General features: G+C 45.8%; 1 protein-coding gene and 1 long non-coding RNA gene across 6 annotated transcripts in view; one reads left to right on the forward strand and one right to left on the reverse strand.

Annotated features, from left to right (window-relative positions):
- ATP9B (ATPase phospholipid transporting 9B (putative)) overlaps positions 1-24,907 on the reverse strand; it is a 151,780-nt gene that overhangs the window by 41,783 nt on the left and 85,090 nt on the right. Inside the window, exon 12 of the mRNA XM_055559422.1 lies at positions 3,345-3,505. Within this exon, the coding sequence (XP_055415397.1) occupies positions 3,345-3,505 (161 nt within the window). The remainder of the gene's footprint in view (positions 1-3,344; positions 3,506-24,907) is intronic.
- On the forward strand, positions 1,009-21,934 carry LOC129636148 (uncharacterized). 5 transcript variants are annotated; one of them, XR_008706689.1, is made up of 5 exons: positions 1,009-1,473; positions 2,097-14,749; positions 15,099-18,274; positions 18,522-18,647; positions 18,786-21,934. It is a non-coding gene; the product is annotated as an uncharacterized LOC129636148 (long non-coding RNA). The 5 variants fall into 5 exon arrangements; XR_008706690.1 differs by having other exon boundaries at positions 1,011-1,473; positions 15,679-15,791; positions 18,786-21,929; XR_008706687.1 differs by having other exon boundaries at positions 2,097-18,274.

Consider the following 24,907-nt stretch of genomic DNA (forward strand, 5'->3'; position numbering starts at 1 on the left):
TAACCACTGGGTGAGTAAAAATTCAAGTTAAAGACTGAGAAAGATTATCAACAGAACAGAGAACTGAAAAAGAACTAACATCCAGACATCATAAGTAACTACAAAGCAGTTGTAGTAACTTCCCAGCAAAGCAGATTCCATCAGGTTTCAAGAGCTGAGAATAATTCTCTGTGCCTGGAAGCTCCAGCTCTGGACTCCCAGCTCCACAGCCTCTGCAGGACATGTGCCAGCTCTGGCCTCAAAACTACTCTTCCTTTCCCCGCAAATGTAGCACATGCCTGCAGCCAGGCGGTTCTATCAGCCCATTTCCAGCCGTGGAGAATTCCAGCCCATTTCTCCCACACAGAATTTTGGGAGTCTGGCAGGCTTCTTATTTTGTTCTATCTCTGTCCCTTCCAGTCCAAGATGGCAGTGTTACTGCTGATACAACATTTTCAAAAACTCTGAGGGTCTCTCATGTGTGTCATGAGGGGACCACACCATCAGACAAGAGCCCCTCCACAGGTCTTTGCTGGACACACCCATCTATTCTTCACTCCTGCTGAGATGTCTAAGCGGATCTAAGAGTCACACACCTCCCTTCTTCAGCAAAAGGCTGTCCAGCCACACCCTAGGACTTCCCTCCAGCGCATGCTTTCCACACACCGAATCTTCTAAGGTTAGCATCTTCTGCAGTCTGGAGAGACTGCAAATGTCCCAAGCCGAAAGTAGCTGAATATCATGCCGAGGTCTAAGTAAGGTTGAAAGTACTCTTTCCCCCAAGCATTCTACCTGGAAAATGAAGCTGGCAGGTTAGCACAAACTTGTGATGCTGCAGGAAGGGTATCTGCCCTGTAAATAATTTGACAAAAATCTAAGTATTTTCCTTCAATAAAACTCCAGGAAAGTTAATCTCTAAATTCTGAAGCAAATGTTGTGCCTGTGTTAGCTAACATTTTCAACACTCCCTTCTTGGTGTGCTGACCAAGCAGAGCTCTGGGCAGAGCACCGGGCGTCCCACCAAGCGGTCAGCTGGTAGAATGAATACGTGGGCATTTCCCTGGCAAGCCTTCCCACACCCGCTGATTTGGCTGCTTGACTCAGAGTGAAAGAGAGGAAAATGGTCTCCCAGGCCACACAAACACTCATCAACGTCAGTGTTTCCACAAAGACGCTGTACCCACAAGAGGCACTCCAGTGTTTCTTGGAAGGAACGCCGCTGTCACCTCGTCAAATACCACCTTGCTTCTGTTGCCCACGTAAGCCTCCCTGGCTCGGCACCGCTAAGACACTTGTTTCTGATCATCAACTAGACTGTCATGCAGCATTTCACAGCATATGCAGAAAATACAGTGACTAGAGACATGTAATGCAAGTTCCCGACGTGAGGCAACTGTACACGCACCACGAAGAATTCTGATGGTTGGCTTTTGTGCTGTGAGAGAAACAAACGATTTAAGGAACACATATTTATTTCTGACTACAAAAGTCGAGGTAAGTCTTATACTATTTTCCTTGAAAGATGAAGTAACTTGTATCAGGTGACTCAAACAAATTTAATTCTGTAGAGAATTTCAATAAAACCGCTCTCTTTTCTTAAAACAGAAAAGCCTTTTAGAGTGTTAGGTCAGTAGAAGAAAAAGCACTTTATTTTCCAGAACTGGTACTTTGAAAAAAGACTATTTTAAGACTATTTTAAAATCGATTCTTTGTTAAGCGCAGAAACATATTTAGTAAATACTAAAATGTATTGCTATTTATATTTTAATGGAAACTTTGCAATGAGAAAACAAACTTGGTTGAATCAAATGTTAAGCCCCTAAATCAGTGTCCTCTGTACGTTTTACATTTTACTGTGTCATCCCTTTTGCTAAACCTGTATAACTGCATCCTCACACTATGAAAAATGAGGAAAAGTGTCACGCTGAAGTGCATGTGAGCATCTCAGAGACAGACAGAGGTGCAGTCAACTTCATCCAGCAAGTCTCTCCAAGTTTGACTAAGCATGTCAATCTAAATATAAAACTGTTGATGGAAAAACTAGAACAAGCCATATTTGCACACAGCCTTGTACCTTTCTCATTTTGTAATCAGAATTTTTTTTTTGGCCCCACCAGTGGCATGCAGGGTCTTAGTTTCCCGCCAGAGATTGAACCCAAGCCTCACACAGTGGAGTGTGGAGTCTTAACCACTGGACTGCCAGGGCAGTTCCACGTAAGCAGACTTTTTAAAAGGATATACAGACTTAAAAAAAGGATATGTGTGAATGCTAATATACTTATGTATAGGTAAGTATGAACATTCTTACTTATAAGTCTGTAAGTATATCCACATCTGAAAGGTCTTACAGAATTTATCATTAGCTACAGAGATTATACATAATATTTCTTTCTTTCTCTTGTTATTGGGTATTATCTAATTTTTTTACTATAAATATATAAAATTGAAATGTGAGAAAATGATCATCAGTTTTTGTTTAAAAATAACTTATGTATTAACTTTCATGACTATAATTAGTATTTCCTATTAAGAGGATAAGGGGGAAACATGTCAAGTCTCTTTACATCATTAGTTTACTACAGAAAAGAAGAAAGAAATTAAACATAGTCATATTAAAAAACTGCAATAAAATCTGAATATTGTTCAATAGTTTCTATCAAAGACGGAAGTGCCCCAAAGAAGGAAGAGCACTCTTACCCAGCCTTTCTCGTTGTACAACAGAAATAGTCATGAAGGACACCACATAAAATTTCAGAACTGATAAAAGCAAAAGAATGAAGAAAAACAAGATTAATGAAAACAAAGGAAAAAACCCTTAGGAATCCCAAGAAAAGATGTGTTTGCTCAAGAGAGACGGGAGGAGACCGCCGTTCGCAGCTGCAGGACAGGGAGTGTGTTAACACCTGAGGTAGGCCATGCGGACCTAGAGACTCCGCCCCTGGAGGCCGGCTGTCCTGGGGCAGGGCCCCCAGTGCAGACCTAAAGACTCCACCCCTGGAGGCCGGCTGTCCTGGGGCAGGGCCCCCACTGGGGTTCAGGGCAGGGGGTGGGGGGGGTCACCTCACATCAAGGGGCGGGGCTCACACTGGCAGATTCTGGGCTCAGGCCTTCCAGTGCTGAGAGCACTGGGGCCAAGGGTAACAGAATGGACCCCTCCGCCTTCTTCTCAACGGGGTGTTTCAGGCACGCGCTCACTTCTCAGAGTCAGTGCCCGCAGTGAAAGGGAAGCAGCCATGGTTAGAGTCAGTCCCGTATCTTCCCTCTTTAGTTCTAAGTGGATCATTTCTTTCACACTGAGAACAACACATTCAATAACATCATATTCAATGAAACCAGACACTGGTTTTCCTCATCCTTAAACTCACCTTATGGGAATGATGTAGGAGAAGAGGAGGAGAAAGCGGAAGAGACTGCGGTACCAGGGGCCTGCAAATCCCTGCAAGGTCACCATGACAACCGAGAGGGCAACCAAGGCCAGAAATAGTGCTTTGGTCAGCTGGTTGAGTTCAAGATCCAACAAACCAACCTGAAAGAAAATACAGAATTAGCAAAGAGCCACAGTGTCTCTAATTTTACAAGTCTAAATACATGGTAGGGATGACGGTCTTAAGTTCTCTTTTGTATTAGCCTTTATTACAATAAAACACATTTTCTTGGGAAAACTTATGACATTTACAGTTTTTCCCAAAAAGTATTCTAGAGATTTAGGGAGAATTTCTGGAAATGAGTCCCGGTCCCCAGAAGGTTTCCAGAAAGAGGCTACTGAGAAAACACAAGTCCCGAGAGCCTCTCTCTGAACGAAGAGGTTTTGACTACTGCTGGACAGAAGGGGACGCACAGGCGCACAGCCGGCTCCTGGGAGAGCACAGGTGCCTTTTCCTCTGCACGGGCCAGGCCAGAACAGGCCGGCTGTCTGTCATCCGCCTCGGCCAAGAGCCTCTCTGAAAAGAACTTCTCTTGATTAAGAAAAAAAGCAACAGATGGAATAGTTAGCTTGCAATGACAACTGGTTAATTTGCAGAAGTCCTCCACTGGAGGTTCTCCCAGGAAGGTACGCGACACTCAGATTCAGTTTGTGGATTATTTACCAGCTAAGCAAGATATGGGAAAATTATGTCAGTAAGAATTCATTCCTTTTTTGTGTGTCATCTGTGCGGGATCTTGGAGGTAGAAAAGGTGAGACATCCAAACACTGCCCATCCTACAAGCTAAGAGAACACAGCTCTTCTGAAGCATGCAACTTCACTTTCCAGCCCAGTAACCTCCACCCAGTCTTCCTCCTGGCCGAGTTTCATGGCTGAAAGACCACCGTGCAACATGGTGTGGTGGGCAGGGAGGGGCGTGGGGAGGGCAGTGTGGGGCTTTGCAGAAAGGCTTTAGAGCCGCAGAGAGGAGAAGGGATGCCACAGGCTGAGATGCCTCAGGACGCCGTGTCCAGGCCAGTTTGGGTGCTGGCTGCGCAGCTTTGGGCGAGATGGGCGTGTTTCCAGTCCGTGACTGGGCAACTGGGGGGAGGAGGCGCACAGCACAGGGAGCGCGGCCTCCAGCACGCAGCGAGACCTCCAGCACGGAGCGAGACTACGGGCATGGTGCTACTGTTCTCACTACCAGGACCACTTTCTTTATTGCTGAAAACCTGCATCTGAGTCTCTGCTTACTAGCCGTGTGGCCGTGGAGAACGTTTCACACTCTCTAAGCCTCACTTTCCTCCATGGTAAACTGGCGCTGCCCATCTCCTAATGGAGGTGCCGGGAGCCCAGACAGCGTGCCCCACCCTCAGGCCAGGGCCCAGCAGGTGTTTTTTATTTTTTTTTTTTCCAGCAGGTGTTAATAGAGCCGCTTACTCCTAAGTTTTATGACACTAGCAGAAAAGTGAATCCTATCGGGTTATCTGTCATTTGAGTTTCTCCTGTATCTGGTACAAATTTTGAAAAAGAGAAATTAAAAAAGGAAACATGATTACCAAAACTACCAACAGCAGGACTTGTTAGTCTGATTATCAACTCCATTTAAAAACCAGCATGACCAGGGCAAATACCTTTATAAACACCTTTAATTTAAAACTTGAAGAATTACTAAGCTGCTTAATAACAGTTTACTTTGTAGTACCTTGTCAAATATCACTTCTTTGGCCAATAAAAGGCTAGCCTTTTCCATATCTCACATATTTAGTGTATATCTTGTTTTGATTAATATTTGCCACAAACCCTCATGATGTTAGAACTTGTAGTTAAAAAGAAAGCACAAAACTGTCAGACAACCCATTAAGTGCAGCAGTGAAGAAAATTCATTCATTATACAAGTAAGTTTAAATGTCTACTACATTTTTTGCTAAACTCTAAGGTTATGAAAAATGAAGGTGGTACAGAGGTAAAAGAATCACTTGCCAATGCAGGAGATGCAAGAGACGTGAGTTCAATCTCTGGGTTTGGAAGATTCCCTGGAGAACAGAATGGCAACCCACTTCAGTATTCTTGCCTGGAAAATTCTATGGACAGAGGAGCCTGGTGGGCTACAGTCCATGGGGTCACAAAGAGTCGGACATGACTGAGCACACACGCATGCTAAAGTTATGAAAAGTGAGTAAACTACAAGATTTCACCTGGGGAGAAACAGTCAGTCTAGCAGGAAATGTTACATGTATTAAAAAGCAGAGACATTACTTTGCCAAAGGTCTGTATATGCAAAGCTATGGTTTTTCCAGTGGTCATGTACGGATGTGAGAGTTGGACCATAAAGAAGGCTGAATGCCAAAGAATTGATGCTTTTGAACTGTGGTGTTGGAGAAGACTAATCATTCCTAAAGGAAATCAATCCTGAATGTTCGTTGCAAGGACTGATGCTGAAGCTCCAATACTTTGGCCACCTGATGTGAAGAGCTGACTCATTTGAAAAGACCCTGATGCTGGGAAAGAGTGAGGGCAGGAGGAGAAGGGAACGACAGAGGATGAGATGGCTGGATGGCATCAGTGACCCAATGGACACGAGTATGAGCGAGCTCCAGGAGATGGAGAAGGACAGGGAAGCCTGGCTGCTGCAGTCCATGGGGTCGCAAGTCAGACGACTGAGCAACTGAACAACAACAGTAGGAAAGGTAAGATGAACACGAGTGATATGTCCTGTAAGACAGGAATCTTCCCCAACCAAGCTTATGGACAAAGTTACCTCTTAGAACGGACAATCAGCATCGCTGTTGGTGGACACCTTATAGCCTTTAAAGAGGTTGCACAAGCAACGGGAGTGACACCAGGTACCCAGAAGCAACACGGCTGAAAGTGTGTTTAGTGCATGCACCCTACTTTCACACCTGACCCAGACACTGCAGGGTCCCCTGGGTGGGCTGGGAGCCACTGGGCCGTGGGGTAGGGGTGAGGGCTGAGGGTGGTCTGCAGACCCCACCCCTCCAAGCCAGCCCCCAGCAGGCCCCGGCCCTCACTAAGCCCCCACCCTGCAGACTCAGCCCCTCAACTGGCCCCTTCCACCATGCCCTGCTCCTCACTATGCCCCCCAACACCCCAACAGGCCCAGGCCTGGGACACGTGGCTGCCTCTGGTCACACTATTTGGACTTGGAACTCTGGAGACTTTCCCCGGGTCCTGGCGATGCCTCACGTCCACATGCCTGTGGCGGATGAGGCCCTTCCCAGACCTCGTGGGCTGGCCAGGTGTGCAGCACTGCCTGGAGGAGGGGTGCCCTGCCTTCCTGGCGGTCACTTCCAGCACAGTGCCCCGGCAAGTGGGCAGTGGGGCCAGCTGGTCCAGGATGAGCCACGCGAACGGTGTTCTGGAAGCTTCTCCAGCAGCGTGGGGCTGGGCCTCCGTGAGAGCGGGCAGTAGGGACCTGGACGCCTGATTTATCAACTCCATTTAAAGACCAGCACGACCAGGACAAATACCTTGCAATCTCTACTGCTTCAACTACTACATAGTTTATGCTTGAATTATTGAGAAAAATAGGGTTTTGGATTAAAATGAAGAAAGATTAAGCCAGGGAAATAGAGCATGTTTCAAAGCCTGGGCCTCCGCGGTGACAAAGGCGGCCTGAGTTCCAGGCCTCGGGAGGGTCAGATGAAGTCATTATTCATTCAGTCAGGGAGAAAAGACTCAATTACCTCAACGTAAAGATGCTATCAATGAATGCAAAGTGCATATTTTACTCTATTCATCCAAATCCCATTAAAAAGTGAAAGGAATGATTTAATCTGGCCTTCCAGAGTTGGTCTTTTTTTGTAATAAAATAAAGAATCACTGTCTTGCAAAATGCATAACCACTACCTCACACTTTCCCCTGCGTTGCGGCAGTGAAGGAAGGTCTGTCAAGAGGCAGGAGGAAGCGGTCAGCAGTGGGCACCAAACTTCCTTTGAAACAATGCCCCATGCGGGACTGAAACGTTACCAGCGGCCACTGCACTCTGATGCACAGTCCACTCCAAGTGTCAATACGCCTCCAGTGGAGGAGGACGTGTGGTCAGCCGCCTGACGTGCCTGTAAGGCGGACATGCTGTCTTCTCCAAACACTTCCAGCTGAAAGGACGGAGTAACAAGTTCAGCAGAGTACACACAGCCTCTCAGCAGTGGGCTGTTCCCTGCCGTCTTTCAGGAGCCTTTTCTCAACTACGACTCTTCTTCCTGGAACACAACTGCACTACGCTACAGTATATATCGATAGTATGGTCTTCTTGGAGAGGGGGCTCAATTCTAACAAAACACAGCGAGGAGAACAGAGAGATTTCAACTGTTTTTTAAAAGGTCATTTGCAATTAATTTTATACTCATTTTTCTAGAACGCCCTTGAAAGTTTCTTCAACTTGCCTAAAATGCAGTCTGGACTCAAAAACTATTCACCATGAAAGCTAATTAACGCTAAAGCTACAGATTCAATAAAGGTGGTAACTTGAGTTTTGATGTGAATCTCTTCCTTCTTTAAAAACTTTTAAAACACCTAAACAGGCCAGGTACCTTTTACTCCGATTTCAAAGTCTTTTCACCCCTAACATATATTACTGATCAGTTGAAGTAATTATGACTGTACAAGAAAAGGTAAATTAAGTATACTAGGAAGTAACTTTCAACATTTTTGTAATTTCCTATATTAGTAAAGCAAATTTTCTTCCACTTGTCATAATATTTGTTTTACTTGAAACAACTGTGATAACAAAATTAAATACGCTACTGGAAATTTTAATCTCCAAGGGAAAATCTGTGCATAATGTCTAAGACACCACAATGGCTCTGGGAAGGGGCTGCTCTGGGGTAATGAGCACAATAATTGCCTGTATAATCTAAGACGCCACTAATGGCAGCGATCACAAATCCACTTAGCTCCTCTTTAATTTATGTACCAAGTTTTAAACAGCTAATGGTTCTCAGTAAAATAATGGTTTATACTAACAATGAAGGGTAAATACGGTAGCCTGCTTAATCAACGAAAGATCAGTCAGGTTTGTTAAGGCACCGGGGACGAATGAGACCCCACCTTATCTCAGCAACGCAGCGCCTCTCCAGCCTGTCTCAAAGTCCCCCCAAGTCCCCAAGAAATCAATGCAGAAGTCTCGTGTTATAAAAACTTAGTAGCAGAGAAAACGAAAGGCATTAATAAGCATCACCAACTGCTCTTCATGTGCTATTATCCTGGATTAATGTTATGTGAACATCCAAGCTCTGTAACCTTCCTTCTAAACTCACATTTCCTTACCTACTACATGAAGGTATTCTAGAATAACAAATCAGTAATGTGCAAAATGTCAAAAAGCCAATTTAAACTCTTGAAAAAAGCTAAGTATCATTTTAATTTGTCCTGTATTTTCCCTGTAAACACATCTCAATTTGAAAAACAGAAAAGCCTCCAACCTACTAGCAAATACACTCAAGACAACTCTACACAGGCCGAAGCACAGCCTTACATGACAGAGATGCCTGAGGCAAAACAGGGACATTGCTGTTGCTTGGTTTCCCTTTTAGCAGCTAAACTGTCCTGGGATCAGCCCGTCGGTCCCACATCATTCAGAATGTGGGTTGTGACTACAAGGCTGACATAGGATCACTGCTTAACCTCCTGAAATTACCATAAAAAGCACATATTTTTAAATATCTTAAAAACAAATCAGTCCCATATTTTCTACTTATGGCAGAATCTTAAAAATAAGAAAAAAAAAAGTAATTTTCAGTAATGTACTTCTGAAATTCTTACACTAAATGTAAACTTCTAAATGTTATGGCAATAACTTTTTCCAGTTTGGAGTTTTTAAAGTATTTTTTAAATTATAAAGTGATGCCATATAGCCCCTTTTCCCCTTCTTCTCCAGTTTATTTATTCATCCATGTTTGGACATGAGAGCCTTAGTCCTAAGTGTCTGCCCTGGATGCAGGCACCGCCCGCCCATAGACAACTCGGCTATTACCATTTACTGCCCCAGTGATCTGCGAAATAAGAAGTGCTTCTTTTAGCTGTTCTAGTCTATTGGCTCGATAATCTGTGCTTTAAAAGCTCCCTAAATAAGTATCAGCACAATAATTCTTAATGTTATATCACTTTAATTTTTAAAAGTCAAAAATCTATATTTACATGGTACACATTTAAAAGTCTGTACTGAAAGAATATTTCATATTATACATTTTTGCCTACAAATAAATTTTGCCCGACTATTCTATGTTTAGCACTTTAAGATTTTTTTCCTTGCTTACCATACATTATCACATATTTCTTAATATTTAACATTCAAAAATAAAATGGGGTTGGATTATTTTTCATGTAAACAAATAAAAAGCCTTAATGCAAAGCTCGGCTACTGAACCAGGAAGTATAGCGCTTTGCATATTACTGTGAGAAACTCAAAAGAAGGGGAGACCCAACACGAGACCTCCCGGAGCTGACACTACCTTGGTGCCGATCAGCTCCGTGTTCAGGGCGATACATGCCATCAGACCAGTCTGCCAGCCAGACACAATAAACATGTTTGTTGTTAGGGGCAAAATTATTCCTAAAACCTACAAACAGATTACTTGCTGAGTTTGAAGGGGGCTTCATGAATGAAGAATGAGGCTGTCTTTTCAAACATTCAACCTTCCAGATCATTTGAGAAATTTCAATACTGGCTCGGGCATTTGCTATAAAACATATCCACTCAACATTTTATAATCGTCAAAACTGTCAGAAAATGGCGCATTATCTATGAATATGTTACATACACATATACACACGTCAGATCTTTTTTTTTTTTGCCAAATTCAGACTGACTTCTACATTCGTGTAGGATAATTTGGTCAAGCCAGTTACTATCTGACAGCATCTGTCATAGTAGAGCCTTTATTAAAGCATAACCAATATATTAAAAAGTCATCAAATTTAAAGCAATATAGTGACTCTAAGTGGTAAAATTTTTTGTTTTTAATAATTATTAAATTATTTCAAATAGGTTCAACTTGTGACACATCAAAGCCATATTTAACACCAAAAATGAGTACACATAAATATGCAGAACAGTCTGGCAAGTATTTGTAAATTTAATTTGTACTCTATGTACACAACCTACATTAAAATCTATAGCACTGAACATTTAAAAACAATTTTCTAATGGACAGTAGTCTGGTCTTATCTTACAACAGTCCACACAGCTTACTGAAAAGCCAGGGACGCAAGGTGACTGCCCCTTACGAGTCACTGTCGTCCGAACACTGTGCGGAGTGCGATCTGCGTGCGCTGCCGCCATGTTCCTGCTGCCATTCGGCTGCTCGCCGCTTGTACAGTAACATTTCTTTGCTGGGAAGAGAAAGCGAAAGCCAAGGAGCAGCATGTTGTGGCTTCACCAGCAGAGGGCGCTCAAGTTTGATGCTTTTTCCCCCCGCTGACTGCTGAAAGCCGCCTTTTCATGAAGCAGAACTTTGTTCAATCAGCCAATTTAGTAAATTTAATACATGTTATCTTAGTTTTATTAATGAAAAAATTACCCTAAATATCTATGTTGCCATGAAGAATCAAAGACAGAATTTATAGACTTTAACATGATAAACTACATATGGGGGGAAATTTCCTAAATAAAAACTTCTAGCAAATAAAGAATCATATTTAAAGATATGACACCCAAAATACTGTAGGTAACCAGTACAGCAGTATAGTGCTAAGGCTTTTAGAAAAAAAGATTTAGATCTACAAATTAAATCAATAAAGTTGTAACAGCTTATATTAGTGGTACTGAGATCCTGCATGTATTTACCTTATTTTTGTCTTAACAATGTAGTAAGCTATCAGTTTTAACTGGTTTTGCCAAGACCACCCACCAATTCAAAATAATTGCGCCAACAGCCTAAGTTATCCACTGACACCAGAAACTTCAACATTCAACATTAGTAAAAGTGAAATTTGAGGTCAGGCATTTGATTTCAATTTAGTCTAATTAAATAAGCAGTTTATTTTGGTAATTTAATATTTACTTTAACAGATATTTTACAAATAGCATTAACCTACTCTTGAATTCTTACTATCTAAAAGCACAATACCCATGAGTTTAGGGATTAGTAACTGTGTGTAAAAAAAAAAAAAAAAGTCTGGAAAAATGCCAGTAAGAGCAGGTTTTGTGTGTGGTCACTGGTACGCTAAGGAACTTTGTTTTATATTTCTTCAAAGATTTTGAAAGTCCCCACACTCTTGAAAATTCTTTTTTCCCTTGAAACATGAAAAATAGATTTTCTTTCTAATAAAAACTGTAAATGGTCCTGATATTTTTAAAGAAAGGCTTTTATTAGGAATCTTAAAATTTTAACAGACTCAGTAAGAAAGGGCTGTAAATCTGCTGAAATATGGGCAGTCATTACCTTTCGTTTTCTGGTGGATTTCTCATACTGAAGAGACTACAGTATTTACAGTTTTCTTCTGGGAGGTACGTGCATGTGTAGTTCTTTATTTTCTCCTGCATGTGCCAAGTCCCTTACTGTAAGTATCACTGTGCATATGTGTGTTCTAGAATCACCCTTAAGATACACTCTGAAATATAATTTATAAAATATATTACTGAATTAGAAAGTAATCTTCTCCTTTAAGCACATTAATAATACTGCTGTTAACATCTGGGCTCTGGGACTGCTCGCTGAGAGACGACTGCACACATCGCCAGAGCTTCTCACGCTGCCGCACCAGGGTCTCCGGCACAGGCCCGCCTCCTGTGAGAGTGCCCTCTGAACTCTGCAAAGAGCTGAAACAAGTACTTCCTGGCACCCAGAAGGGACACTGCAGGAATTACTCCTGTTACTGGCTTGGAACTGTGGGACCACAGGCGATGGGGAAGGCTGGGATTTAGAAGACACATCAGATCAGAACATGCCTCTTCCCAAGAAAAGCGAGTGCCCGGCCAACCCCTGGTGGTCCCCCTCGAGCAGGAGGCGTGGGGAACAGCTGGGCAGTCAGGTACCAGACCATCCCACTCCCTGGAGCTTGCCTGGGACACGGTCCAAACAGTTTTTTTTTTTGTTTTTTTTTTTTTTTTTTAAGAAAGTTAATGAATTGGGGGGTGGAGGTGGGGAACACCCTCCACCTGCATATTTTCCTAATAAAATTTTGGGAAAAGGAATGGTTAAATTTTATCAGTAAACAAGGTCATTAATTTCCAGTGAAACTTTAACTTCCAGCCCTAAATTTTTTTTCATAAGAGGACATGATAAAGATAAGTTCCTACAACAAAGTCAGAGATTTGTTCAGTGATTCCAAATGTCACCATCTAAACCCTTCCTTTGGCAAACCAACAAGTAAAACATATTTTTACATGTTTGTGCCAGGCAATGTATTAGACATTAGTTAACAATTTTTATATATAATAGATTCCATGAAGTCTGGTCCCATTACGGACTACTTCCATCCCATACATGGTAGTATAAAGTTGTTAATTCTAAGTTATAGTGTGTTAGAAAGCAAAAAGGATGATTAGCAGGAAAAACCCTTAACGCCTGCGTGCTGTGTGTGGTAGAGCTGAGTTCAGCATGTTTCACGTCTGGTTCTCTGCGGGCGGCTTGGCGCAGCGAGAACCTACACTGCATCACAAAGCCCGCGATCAGACGGTGTCACCTGCCCCCGCATCGCTGCTGGGGTTATTGTGTAAATATGTGGGGATTTATGGACCACTTAAGGTCTCCACCCCAATCTCCAGATATCTGGCACCCATCATGACATAAAACCACTCAGTAGTGTTTTTAAATCAAGAGTCATTAGCTGACGTGACAAGGTCTGTGTCTAAGATATTTACTGGAAACAAAGCTATGATGATCACTGTTTCACTGAACTCGTGAAATTCCCAGTGAAATGCATATCACCTCTTTGTGATTATGTTAAACACTGGTAAAGATACAGAAACCCTGGCCCTAATGGCTGCTCTCAACCTGTCCCTACTCTGACCCACCACGTGGTTAATAATGGGCAAACGTACTCGCTTCTTAAGGCAGCGCAGGATGCAGGCAGAGGATGGCGGGAAGGGGAAAGGATGAGGAAAGGTACTGCCCTGGCCTAACACCTGACACCTGACTTTTAATCAATGTCAAAATCCATGGTTCTCATGATGTGCATTCTTTTGAAAGGAAAACGGAATTCAGCAGATTTACTGAAAATTTTAAATGATTAACATCATATGCTTAAATAAACTTTTCATCTTCCTAATTACCCTTTTATTATTAACTGACTATTTAAGAGGTTTATTACTAGTATCTTGGCAAAATGTAACATACTTTAAACCATCTAAAATTTTTGTGATACGTCTTCAAAGACATTTTATGAACAATTTCATACTTAATGGCTTGTAAGCAATCCCAAGAGTTGGGAATTGTGTGAAAAGTTGCCCAGATTGACAGATAAAGTGAAAAGGTCTGTATTAATTTCCAAATAAAGAAATGCATGGCGTGGTATCGCACGATGATTATACTCTAAAGTACCAATTAGAACGCATCAGAAACCAGAGCAAGTTGACACTCTACAATAAAGCAAATAATTTCCAGTTGGAGGGGCAGAAAATGTTAATATGCAATGTTCAAGACTACAAGAATCTTTGTAAAAGGAAGTAGCTAATAAGGTTTAATGATGCATGTCAGGAAGCCTCAGTATGTAGGGAAACACAGCTGGCTTCATTTTGTAAACTATTTGATATACACATCTTTCTAGTTCGCGATTATCAGCTGTGCCAGTGCCATGGGGGACAGCTTAGCCTTCAGATTGGGGCATTCTTCTTGTTCTCTAAATTACAAGAAAAACACATTAATATAATATGGTGCTATAGGCGAGTGCTCTGAGCGAAGCTTATCTGCTTGAGAAGAGGATTAAAGAAGTCTTCTGCAGAATGTCGTGGAAACAATCCCACCAGCCTAATCGGCTGCTGAGCGCCAGGGCCATGAAAACAAATCCTAACGCGACAACACACTTGGACTCAGAGAAGCCATAACTTTCACAAGGCGGTCACTATCCTTCCCACCGCGTGTATTAAATGCAAACCAGCTGAGAACTGCTCCTGAGAACGCTCAGCCCACACTGGGCTTTCTCCCTGGGACACGCGAGCCCGAGCCAGGAGGCCCCGCACCGCCCACGGTGGGCTGTGCTCACGCCACCTCCAAGAGGGCCTGCCGTAGCAGGCGACAGCAGCGCTCTGCACCAACAAACCGTCCACAAGGAAGCCCTGTGTCAGGCGGCTCCCACACTCGAACGCTCTCAGACACAAGTTTATTCAGCCGCTGGAAGACAACTGCTAGGTCACAACTCGGATACCAAATCTGTCAATCACTTGGACGCACTGATTTTAAATGTGAGTAAATGTATTAGCTGTTAAAAAAAGTGCACCTAATGACGAAAGACGTTGCCCTAAACTAAAAGAACTAGAGTTCTAGTAATTGGTCGAGGATAGTCTTATGGCAAAATACACCCTAGGTTCTCCTTAGGGTGGGCAGGCCATTCACAACCAGAACCATTCAGTGGGACCCGGCCCCCAGACCCCCCCAGGCACCTGGCTGATCGCTGAGGCGAGGAGAACCCCAGGAGCACGGGACAGGTGGCACCATGAAAGGGCACCAGTGAGCTAGGAAACACCTTGGAAGTCTCCAGGTGACGTGTCAAGCCTTCTCCCTCAAAAATAAAGGCTGGGGATTTTGTGACAGGGCTGGAGCCAGGAGCCAGGAGCAGCGCGATTTCAGGAAGACTCTGGCTTCTTGACAGGGGAGGCACCATCACTGCCACGTCAGCACCGGACTCACTTGCCTGTGTCCTATGTGAAAAAACATGCTTCAGACAAGCAAACAAAATGCATAACCAATTTACTTTAACAAGACTAACTCCACATGAGTAACTAACACATAAAGCAGCTTCATTTTGGTTGAAATTGTTTATAACTGATCACGTTCTGATTCCTTGTGACCTGGGCAATTTCCAAGCCAACGGCCTTCCCGGTTTGCCAGGTGCTTCTGCATGACTTCTGTTACTTGGGCCCAGTCCCGCCTGGTTACGGTTTCTCATTCAGCCTGTGGAGTTGAGGTGTGTGGCCAAGCTCGCAGCTCCTGGCCCCTGACTACAGCTGGGCTTCCCTGGCTGGCTGATGTGAACCAGAAATGATAATATTTCTGCTCTCATCATTAGATCTGTGGCTGGAATGTCCATTAACTACACAAACTTCCATCAGGTTCATGAAATGAAGACTGGTCAGATCTTATCAAAATGCTTTCTTTCACTGTTTTTATTTAGCAGTGGTGAAACTTCCTCAACTTGCATCAGCTACTGTACTCTGGGAAAAGAAGGAGAGCCTAAACAAAGTGATTATACACCGCGGCCACGGGAGCAGAGAAAGCACGCGCTTGGTGAGGCCTGAGTCTTTCTCTGGTGAAGCAGCTCAAAGGCAAAGCCCCTGGCCTGCGTGCTCCCTGCGGAGCCCGCTGCCTGGGGGGCTTTCTGCCACGCGGCACGCAGGCTCTGCTGTGGACACCTCTGCCCAACAGCGGCTGGCCCGGCGGGCAGAGGCCTCGGGGGCTTCACTGTTCTCGAGACGGCCGGGTGGGGCAGGGGGCTTGTCGGTCAGACACCAGGGGCAGGGTGAGGTGAGGTGCAAGACTGGATCTAATGACCTCAAAGCTGCTAAACAGAAGCACACCTGGAATTTCAGAAAATGAATAAGCAGCTGAGGAAACAATACATATTCACCTAAGATCGTAACAAAGGAACGCTGATGGAGGCCAGCTCAGGAAACCCCGCCCACGGGCTCAGCCCCTGAGTGTGACCGCAGACTCCACACGGTCAGCGGGCCGCCCAGACCGCAGCCAGAGCCAGCTCGGTGGGACGGGCAGGAAGCCCCCGTCCTCCACAGCATGTCGGGAAAGCCCACCACTGACTGCGGACAGGGTGGGGGATACTGCTCGCACCTGCGGGCCCTGCCATGGTTTGCGGCATCATCTCCAGTGAGCGGGGCTGTGGGAGGGCAGAGGAGAGCGGACCCCACGCTCTTAAACCTGGCCTGCTTGGATGTGTTCGCTTCGGACTCGGAAGCGTCCAGCCAGGCCCCGCCACCCTTGGGCCGCGGTCAGCAGGACCATCTCTGCTCGCAGCCCAGGCCACATCACCGCCTCGCCCCAACGTCCTGAGTGACGAGACCACCAACCCAGACCCTCAATCCCGAGTGGCGGGAAGCGTCCTGTGCCTTTACTCCTCGGGCTGGTCGGCCACAGCTAGAAGGCCCGAGCCCGGGGCCGAGGCTCTGGGGCACTCACCCAGCCTGGTGTTCCGAGGCACCGGGTCTGTCATCAAGGCGAGAAAGCCCTCAGCCATTTCCCTCTGAGTCTCTGCTGCCCTCCGGCTGCCTTGCTGCTGCTCCCGTACGGTGCCCCACGCCTGCTGAGGCACACACACCCACGGATGCTCTGTCCTGTTGTGTGTCCCCCTTCTTCATTCTTCTTTCATTCGGCTTCTCGGCCTGGAAGTTCCTGACGTATCTTCCCGCTCACGGGGCCCGACTGCGGCCGCGTCTCCCGTCTTGGCTCCTGTAATCTCTCGCGGGCACTCTCGGTTTCTGCTACGCTGACCTCGACTTCCTCGCAGTTTCTGCCTCCCCGCTGATGCTTCCGTGCCTGTCTGGGCGCGCTGTCTGCTCCCCTTCTCGGGGCCCTTAGCGTGCTGACCTGACTTCTTCCACATTCCCCGTCTGGTAGCCCGGGCCTGAGGTGTGCCTTCTCAGACTGCCTGCCCTCTCCTTTAGTCTACGGCTTGTAATGTGTACTCACAGTGCGACACACAGTAGTGGCCGATAAAAACCGCCAGTGTTCCTGCCTGGAGAACCCCATGGATGGAAGAGCCTGGTGGGCTACAGTCCACGGGGTCGCAAAGAGTCGGCCAGGACTGAGAGACTTAGCATGCAGGCAGAAAGCACTGAGGTGACGAGCCTCAGTGAAAGGTTCTACGTCAGCCCGGGCAGGACCAGCGTGTCGGATGCTGCTGCAGCCGTGGTGACTGAGGCGGCCAGCTCCTCCAGTGCCCAGAGCGTGCCCCTGCCGACTCTGGGCTCCTGAGGGGCGGCTCCTCGGAGTCCATGTCTTGGGGCTCTCTCAGCTGGAGCCCCGCGGGTGTGGAGGTGCAGGGTGGGGAAAGAGTGACTCGCCCAGGTCACCTTCACGGGTGCTTCTCGATCCCACCCCACAGGGGACCGGGTGGATGAGGGGATGGGGCAGGATGCCCTCCCAGAAGGACGGGGGACAGGCAGTCCAGTCCACGACCATGCCTGTCGCTCAGGACCTGGTCCTCAGTCTGCTGTGCCTCCCAGAGGAGGGAGGAGCCCCTTCCGGGACCTTGGGCGAGACTCGCACTGCAGCCCAGGGTGGTCGAGCCACACTCGCCTCCCAGCACTTCGTCCACAGGCCGTGTGGCTTTCCCACAGCTGGCGGTTTGGGGCTCCTGCAGCGCCCACGCCGGGAGGCCGGGGCTGCACCGGGTGTGTCACTGGGTCTGGGGGATGGGTAGCAGTTCTCTGTCCACTTGGTCTTTCCTGCTGCAGGGCCCAGAGGGACGGCCTCTGAGGGTGACACTGGAAGAGGCGAGGGTTTCCAGCAGCCGGGCCCCACGGCTTGGCTGGACGCAGAGGCCGCGCAGAGGCCCGGGGCTCGCGGGGTGGGCCCGGCACAGGGGCAGCGCTCTGCAGACAGGAGCCTCGGGCACATGGGGCCCGCCTGCTGCTGCCCCTCGCCTCCTCTGCATGGCCTCCAAGGGCCCGGACAGCAAAGCGCAGCCGGGGACTCGGGCCCCTGCTTCTCCACCACAACAGGGCAGCCCTGCTGGACAGTCACACGGAAAGTCGAAGGTTTGTGGCGACCTTGTGTCCAGCAAGTCTGTCTGTGCCTTTTCTCTAGCATCTGCTCACTTCATGTCTTTGTCGTGTTTTGGAAATTCTCGGAATATTTCAAACTTTTTTATTGTTATCAGACTTGCTAGGGTGATCTGGGATCAGTGACCTCTGATGTTACTACTAAGACTCGCTGACGGTGCAGATGGCTGGCATTTCTTAGCAATAAAGTATTTCTAATGAAGGCATGTACTTTGTTTTTTAGATATAATGCTACTGAACACTTACTAGACTGCAGTGTAGTGTAAACCTAACTTTTATATGCACTGGGAAACCCCAAATTCGTGTGACTTTGCTGCAGCGGTCAGAAGCCGAGCCCATAATATCTCAGGTATAGAAACTCAAACTCTGAGCCCCAGACTACTATAGTTTTTCTTTACGTTAGTATTTTAAAATACTCAGTTCTGTTGTGCCCCTAACTAGATTTTTAGCATCTCTGAAATGTCTGGTGTCGTGTCTCCTTCCACAGGCTACAGAGGCCTCGATGTTCAACAGTCTGAAGTGGGTCCCACAGGCCTAACGGGCTTTCCACCTCATCTTTTATGCCAGCCATGCTTGGAGCTATCAGAGCAACTGGCCCCTGTGTCTCTGCTGGGCCCGTGGCCCTGGCTCCAGATGTGGCTCCAGCATCAGCGGCATGGGAGACCCTCGGGGGATCAACCCTCGACTGCTTCTTCAGCCCCCAGCTCCTGCCACTTCCCCCAAAACGCACAGCTAGCCATGCTGAGCTGCTCCGGTCCAGGCCGCCGACGTGGGACACTGGGGTCTCCCTCCACACAAGGCTGGCTCCCCTCAGTCAGGCATCCCTCACAAGCCAGAGGGTCGGTTTTCAGTGCTCCCCACCCTCTATGAACATGAAGGCTATCAAGGTCAAGTGAGTTTCATGCCATCTGTTAATGCATCTGCCACATGGACAGAGGGCGTTGGCTCCTGGAGGGAGATGTGCCCGCACCTGCATCCTAACTGCTCCCAGGTTAGTTAGGGGGAGCAAGGGCAGCGCTGCAGTGGCGGGCATTCTGGAGAGAAGTGACCCACTGAGTGGCTGTGGAGCGCTTACACTCGATTTACTAGCAAGAAACATAACCTGCATGTAAACAGCAACAATTTTATATCAACAGTAACGGCAGCAGCTAGCTGGACCTGCACATGACAACCAGAACTAACAGAGAAGTTCAGATCAGAAAACAGGCAGAAGCAGGCTGGACCAGCAAGGGGAGAAACTGGCCTTCCTGGATGTTAAAAGGATGACCAAGCAACTCACATTTTAGTCTGAAAACCAACAGTGTAGCACTAGGAAAATAACGGACTTCCCTGGTGGCTCAGCAGTAGAGAACCCCACTGCCGACATAGGAGATGTGGGTTCCATCACTGGGTCGGGAAGATGTCCTGGAGGATCTTGCATGGCAGCCCACTCCAGTATTCTTGCCTGGAGAATCCCATGGACAGAGCCGCCTGGAGGGCTACAGACCATGGGGTTGCAAGGAGTCGGACACGACTGAGCGCGCATACACAACAAAACAACAAACAAGACTTCTGTACTTCTTGAAGTAATTATAGTCATTCCAGGGGAAAATATTTAAACTACCCTTCAGCCGCTTTTAAATCTTACACTTGAAATCTCTCCTGACGTTACCCTTACTTTGTAGAGGATGTGGACCACGAGCGTCCTGCTTTCTGTCCTTAATGCGTTAACTCAGCGTTAAGAGAACGTGCAGTCACAACCTAGCATTCTACACATCCTTACAAGGACCGAACACATGAACTGAATGAAACTGTGCAAATCATGTGATACTTTAAAAGAATTTACTTTTGTTTTACTTAATTAGCAACCATAAATTACCTTTAAAATTGTCACGGCCTTCATCCAGAAAGCCAAAGCTGAGAGCGTTCTGTCGAGAGAGGACTGAGTTCTACTAAAGGACGCAAAGAGACTTTCCGTCCGATTCCCTCCTGCGATCTACAGCACACTCCTCGGGGGCCGAGCTCGCTGCTCACGAGGCCCAGGACACGCACCCAGCCTCCCGAAAGGAGGCACTGCAGTGCCACCACGTTCACCTCAGGTACGGAGCGAAGGCAGCAACTCAGGCTGAAATTAAACCTTGGAAGCAGTCATTTTTTATATCGTTTGGAATTAAAAACATATTAAATTGATCCATTATGAAAATTCTGTTCTCTATATTGTGTGTTTCAGACCATGTCTGTATCTTAAGGCTATGGAACAATTTTTGTAATTGTAATAAAAAAACAAATTATTGACTTTAACTTAAGAAAATTGTTGCTCAAATGACTAAATATTCATTTAGAACAAAACAAATCCTTCTCTGAAGTGTATGGTGCACCAGTTGCTCATTTCCACAGGTTAATGAACTGTAGGTAGCGATGTTACATCTGTCATTTTTCCTGGGTCTCATTTTCACGCCTTTATTTGCGGGCCTGGGAGGGTTTCCACGCCGCACATAACGTGGTGTCGGCTGTCGGCACTACTGCAGGAGCGAAGGGGCCTCCTCCTTTACACCAGCACTAACGGGCAAGTGAGCAGAAACCGAGGGGTGACTTTGAGCGAGGAGACACACATCTGAGTTCTAGTCCTAGCTTCCTAAATGTGTCCGTTAACTCTGAAATCACCTCACCTGCAACATTTGAAAAAATTGTCCTTACTGCCAGCACAGCAAGTGCCATCTAAAGTAGTCATTTATTAAGTGTTTACCTACTTGGGCAGTAAGTGCATTTTCAAAGTTCTAGGAACAAACATTTTTGTTGTGCCACTGCATAAAACACACAAAGACTGTGTGTTAAAGGACGTTGAGAATTTTCAATCTGAGACCCTGCTTTGTGAAAGATCCCCAGTGTTCTCCCTACCTGCTGCAAGTGATAAATCCTCCCTTCTTCCCCCACCAAAAAAAAAAAAAAAGAATTTTAAATCCTTTTAGAGTGTTAGGTGCCACCTTTTCATAAATTCATAACTTTTAATGTAAATGATTCCTCTGCTTTATCTGTTTTGAAAGTATAAAATTTTGTAAACTAAATCAGCTTCAAAAACTAAGAATAATCAAAACAGGTTGCTTAGGTATAGTTCTGTCTGTAACGGGATTTTGCTGGCTTGCTCAGAAATGTCAACATTTCAAGGGAAACAAAAGAGCTTCAGGTGCCCCCCAGTGGTACCTGCTCCTCTGCGGCCCCATCAGCGTCTCATTACAGCTGCCTCTCTGGCCTCTCCTGGTCAGAGCAGATTATTTCCAGCACTCTTTCCTCCTGCAGAAATGAAGTGACTTCACAAACATGCACTGAGTCTTCAGCACATGGACTCTGGTCTTTCGAGTCTCGTAGCATAAATTCTAATGAGCCCACTCTCCAGTCTACAGAACTAACTAACCCATCCTCATTAACTAAGCTGAACTAAGACAGCTCAAATAGTACCCAGCACTGTTAACTAACAGGATGAAGCTGGTCAGAAGAAGCACCCAACAGACTGTGAGCACTCCCATCGGACCAAATTCCTTTTGTATCTCCTCTCCGTTTAATGCTCTCAACACAGCAGCATTGCGATGCAGAAGCGAACCTGGTAGGTAGGGGCACGCCGGGAGGGACAGACCTGGAAGGGCACTGCCGAGGCCCATCCAGAGGTCTTCCCAAGATGTCGCCACCAGACCAAAATTTAAAGTATTAATAAGCAAGTATTTCAACTAGTATATTTTACTGAAGCTTTCTACAGAAGGCGCTGTTCACTGGTGGAGAGGACTAATTAACCTTCACTAGTACATTTTGGGCTCGTTATCCTATTGTCTCTTGAAAATATTACTAAGAAATACACTGGCACACCAATTACAATTTACATTATAATTAATTTATCCTACTGATAAACTAACAATTATTACGTTGTGGTCATTTATCTCATAGAAGTTTTATATTCTAATTGGGTTCAAATAATAGGGCTCAAAAAATTTCCTTCTGACTTCAATGCCTCAAAAAAATATTTGATTTTGATGGTATTAAGCAGTTTAAGAAGAAGCCACATTGAGCAAAGTAAGTCAGAGAAAGACAAATATATTGCTTATATGTAGAATCTAAAAATGGTACAAATGAACTTATTTACAAAACAGAAACAGAGTCACAGGTGTAGAAAACAAACTTATGGTTACCAAGGGGGTACTCAGGGGAGGGATAAACTGGGAAATTAGGACTGACACATACACGCTGCTACTGCTAAGTCACTTCAGTCGTGTCCGACTCTGTGCGTCCCCACAGACGGCAGCCCACCAGGCTCCCCTGTCCCTGGGATTCTCCAGGCAAGAACACTGGAGTGGGTTGCCATTTCCTTCTCCAATGCATGAAAGTGAAAAGTGAAAGTGAAGTCGCTCAGTCGTGTCTGACTCTTCGCAACCCCATGGACTGCAGCCTACCAGGCTCCTCTGTCCATGGGATTTTCCAGGCAAGAGTACTGGAGTGGGGTGCCAATAGATAACTAGAAAGGACCTACTGTACACAGGGAACTCTTCTCAATACTCCGTGATACCCTACATGGGAAAAGAATCTGAAAGAGTGATGTATGTATATATATAACTGAGTCACTTTGCTGTACAGGGGGAACTAACACAACATTGTAAATCAACTCAATTTCAATAAAATTAAAAAAATAAACAAACATAAAAAAAACCCAAGCCTTTCAGAAATGTTTGATGTGACTAACTGTCCCTCAAAAAGAAATCTTAGGCAGTTAGCAGCTTATTACGGTGGGAAAAGTCAAACTCACATGATATATTTTAAAGTTTTGCAAAAGGAAATTACTAGATGAAAATGCTAATTACATAGGGGAAAAGAAAGCTATTTAACTTCATGTTAAATGTATCATATACATGCTCAGTTAATGCGGTTGTAAAAAAGAAAGTTGGGTACAGTTGCTACTCTAATGTCAACATACTGGAGTTTCTTTTAAAAATGATATCCAGAATACATTTTTAGGTGTGTGAAAAGACAATTAAGTTGAAACCAGATGTGTTTCTGAGGAATACACTTATTTTTAAATTATTGATTAGAAAAATATAACTATGGAGGGGAAAACCGTGAACCACTGCTAAGTACCGTGACCATTCAGTACACGGGTGGGCACCGTGCAAGAGGCTGAGACAGCAGCGGTACCAGGACGAGGCGGCACGGAGCCCGCGGCTGCCTCTGGAGAGGGCACCAGACCACCGTCGCCAGGGCCCAGGGGTGGCAGTGGGCCGGGCGCTCCCACACACGCAGCCAGCGGGCACGGGGAGAGGCTGGGCTGGAACTCAGCCTCCATGCCCCCGCTGGGGTCCTCACCCACGACAGCCCCAAGGACAGGCACCCCGCACACCCTGCCAGGGGGCAGCCAAGTCTTCCCCTGGCTAGCTTCTCTCTCAAGAAGCAGGAAGCATGGTGGGGGCCGAAGGGTCCTGCCCATCCCCCCTGCCTTCCCACACAGCAAGCAAACCAAGTGACTTCCCTTCTCTTCCAGCTGACCCCTGGCTTCGAATCTTCCCCAACCAAGTCTGCTTCTGAACCCACGCGGCTCATGACCCGTTTCTCTTCATGGTGATCACGAAGGGATCCCCTCTGCATAACAACCTAGGGCACTACACCCCAGGTACCCACCACGGTCCCGGGGCTGCCAGCCCTCCTGGGAAGGTGAAATGTACCGGGAGAATCTGAAAACAACAGGAAAACCTCATCTTCCTCTGCTGTCTTCATTCACGACACAGTCATCCATCCACTCTGGTTTCATCCAGAAGTTTTCCAAGTTGCTCATTTTCCATCTCACTACATCTTTCAGACCGTATTTCTCACCCACACTGAAAGGCCCTCATCAGAAATGCTCCTGGGAGTAAGTTTTGCGAGCTTATATAAATTAAGATGGAAATGTCATGATAAAGCAGTCATCACAAGTCCCACTTATTTCTAACAGTTTTCATGGCCCCAGGACAAGGAATCAAGGATTTCAAAATACAAAGGCACTTATGAAAACACTTATCTGCTTCCTGAATAAATTGTACTTCTCTGTTAAGAAACTGATTATAGGGAATTTAGTTCAGAAATGATGTTGTTGTTGTTGTTTAGTCATTCAGTCGTGTCCGACTCTGTGACCCCATGGACTGCACATGCCAGGCTTCTCTGTTTTGCCATATTTCCTGGAGTTTGCTCAAACTCTTGTCCATTGAGTCAACAATGCCATCCAATCATCTCATCCTCTGTTGCTCTCTTTTCCTCCCGCCCTCAATCTTTCCCAGCATCAAGGTCTTGACATACTATCAATTACTACTTACTTTATACACAACAAATGTCGAGTAAGACCTCATTCAGAAATTTACGTAAAAACTTGTCTTTTTAGCGGTACAAAGTATTTACTTTAAATAACAAATATGCTGTTTCCTATTCACACCACCTGCCTTACAATCAAATTCATATTTAAAAGGAACTAGGGCCTGAATCCAAGTTTTCCGGTTGAGATGTTCGCTGTACACTCTGATAGAGCATCATGTCTCAGAGGTTATCATTAGGACTGCTTCTTCATTCAGCGTCTTGCCTCTGTATTGCTTTCCTGAAATTATAAGTTTATTTATATTCACACTG

Source organism: Bubalus kerabau, chromosome 21 (assembly GCF_029407905.1).
Source record: "Bubalus kerabau isolate K-KA32 ecotype Philippines breed swamp buffalo chromosome 21, PCC_UOA_SB_1v2, whole genome shotgun sequence".
NCBI lineage: Eukaryota > Metazoa > Chordata > Mammalia > Artiodactyla > Bovidae > Bubalus > Bubalus kerabau.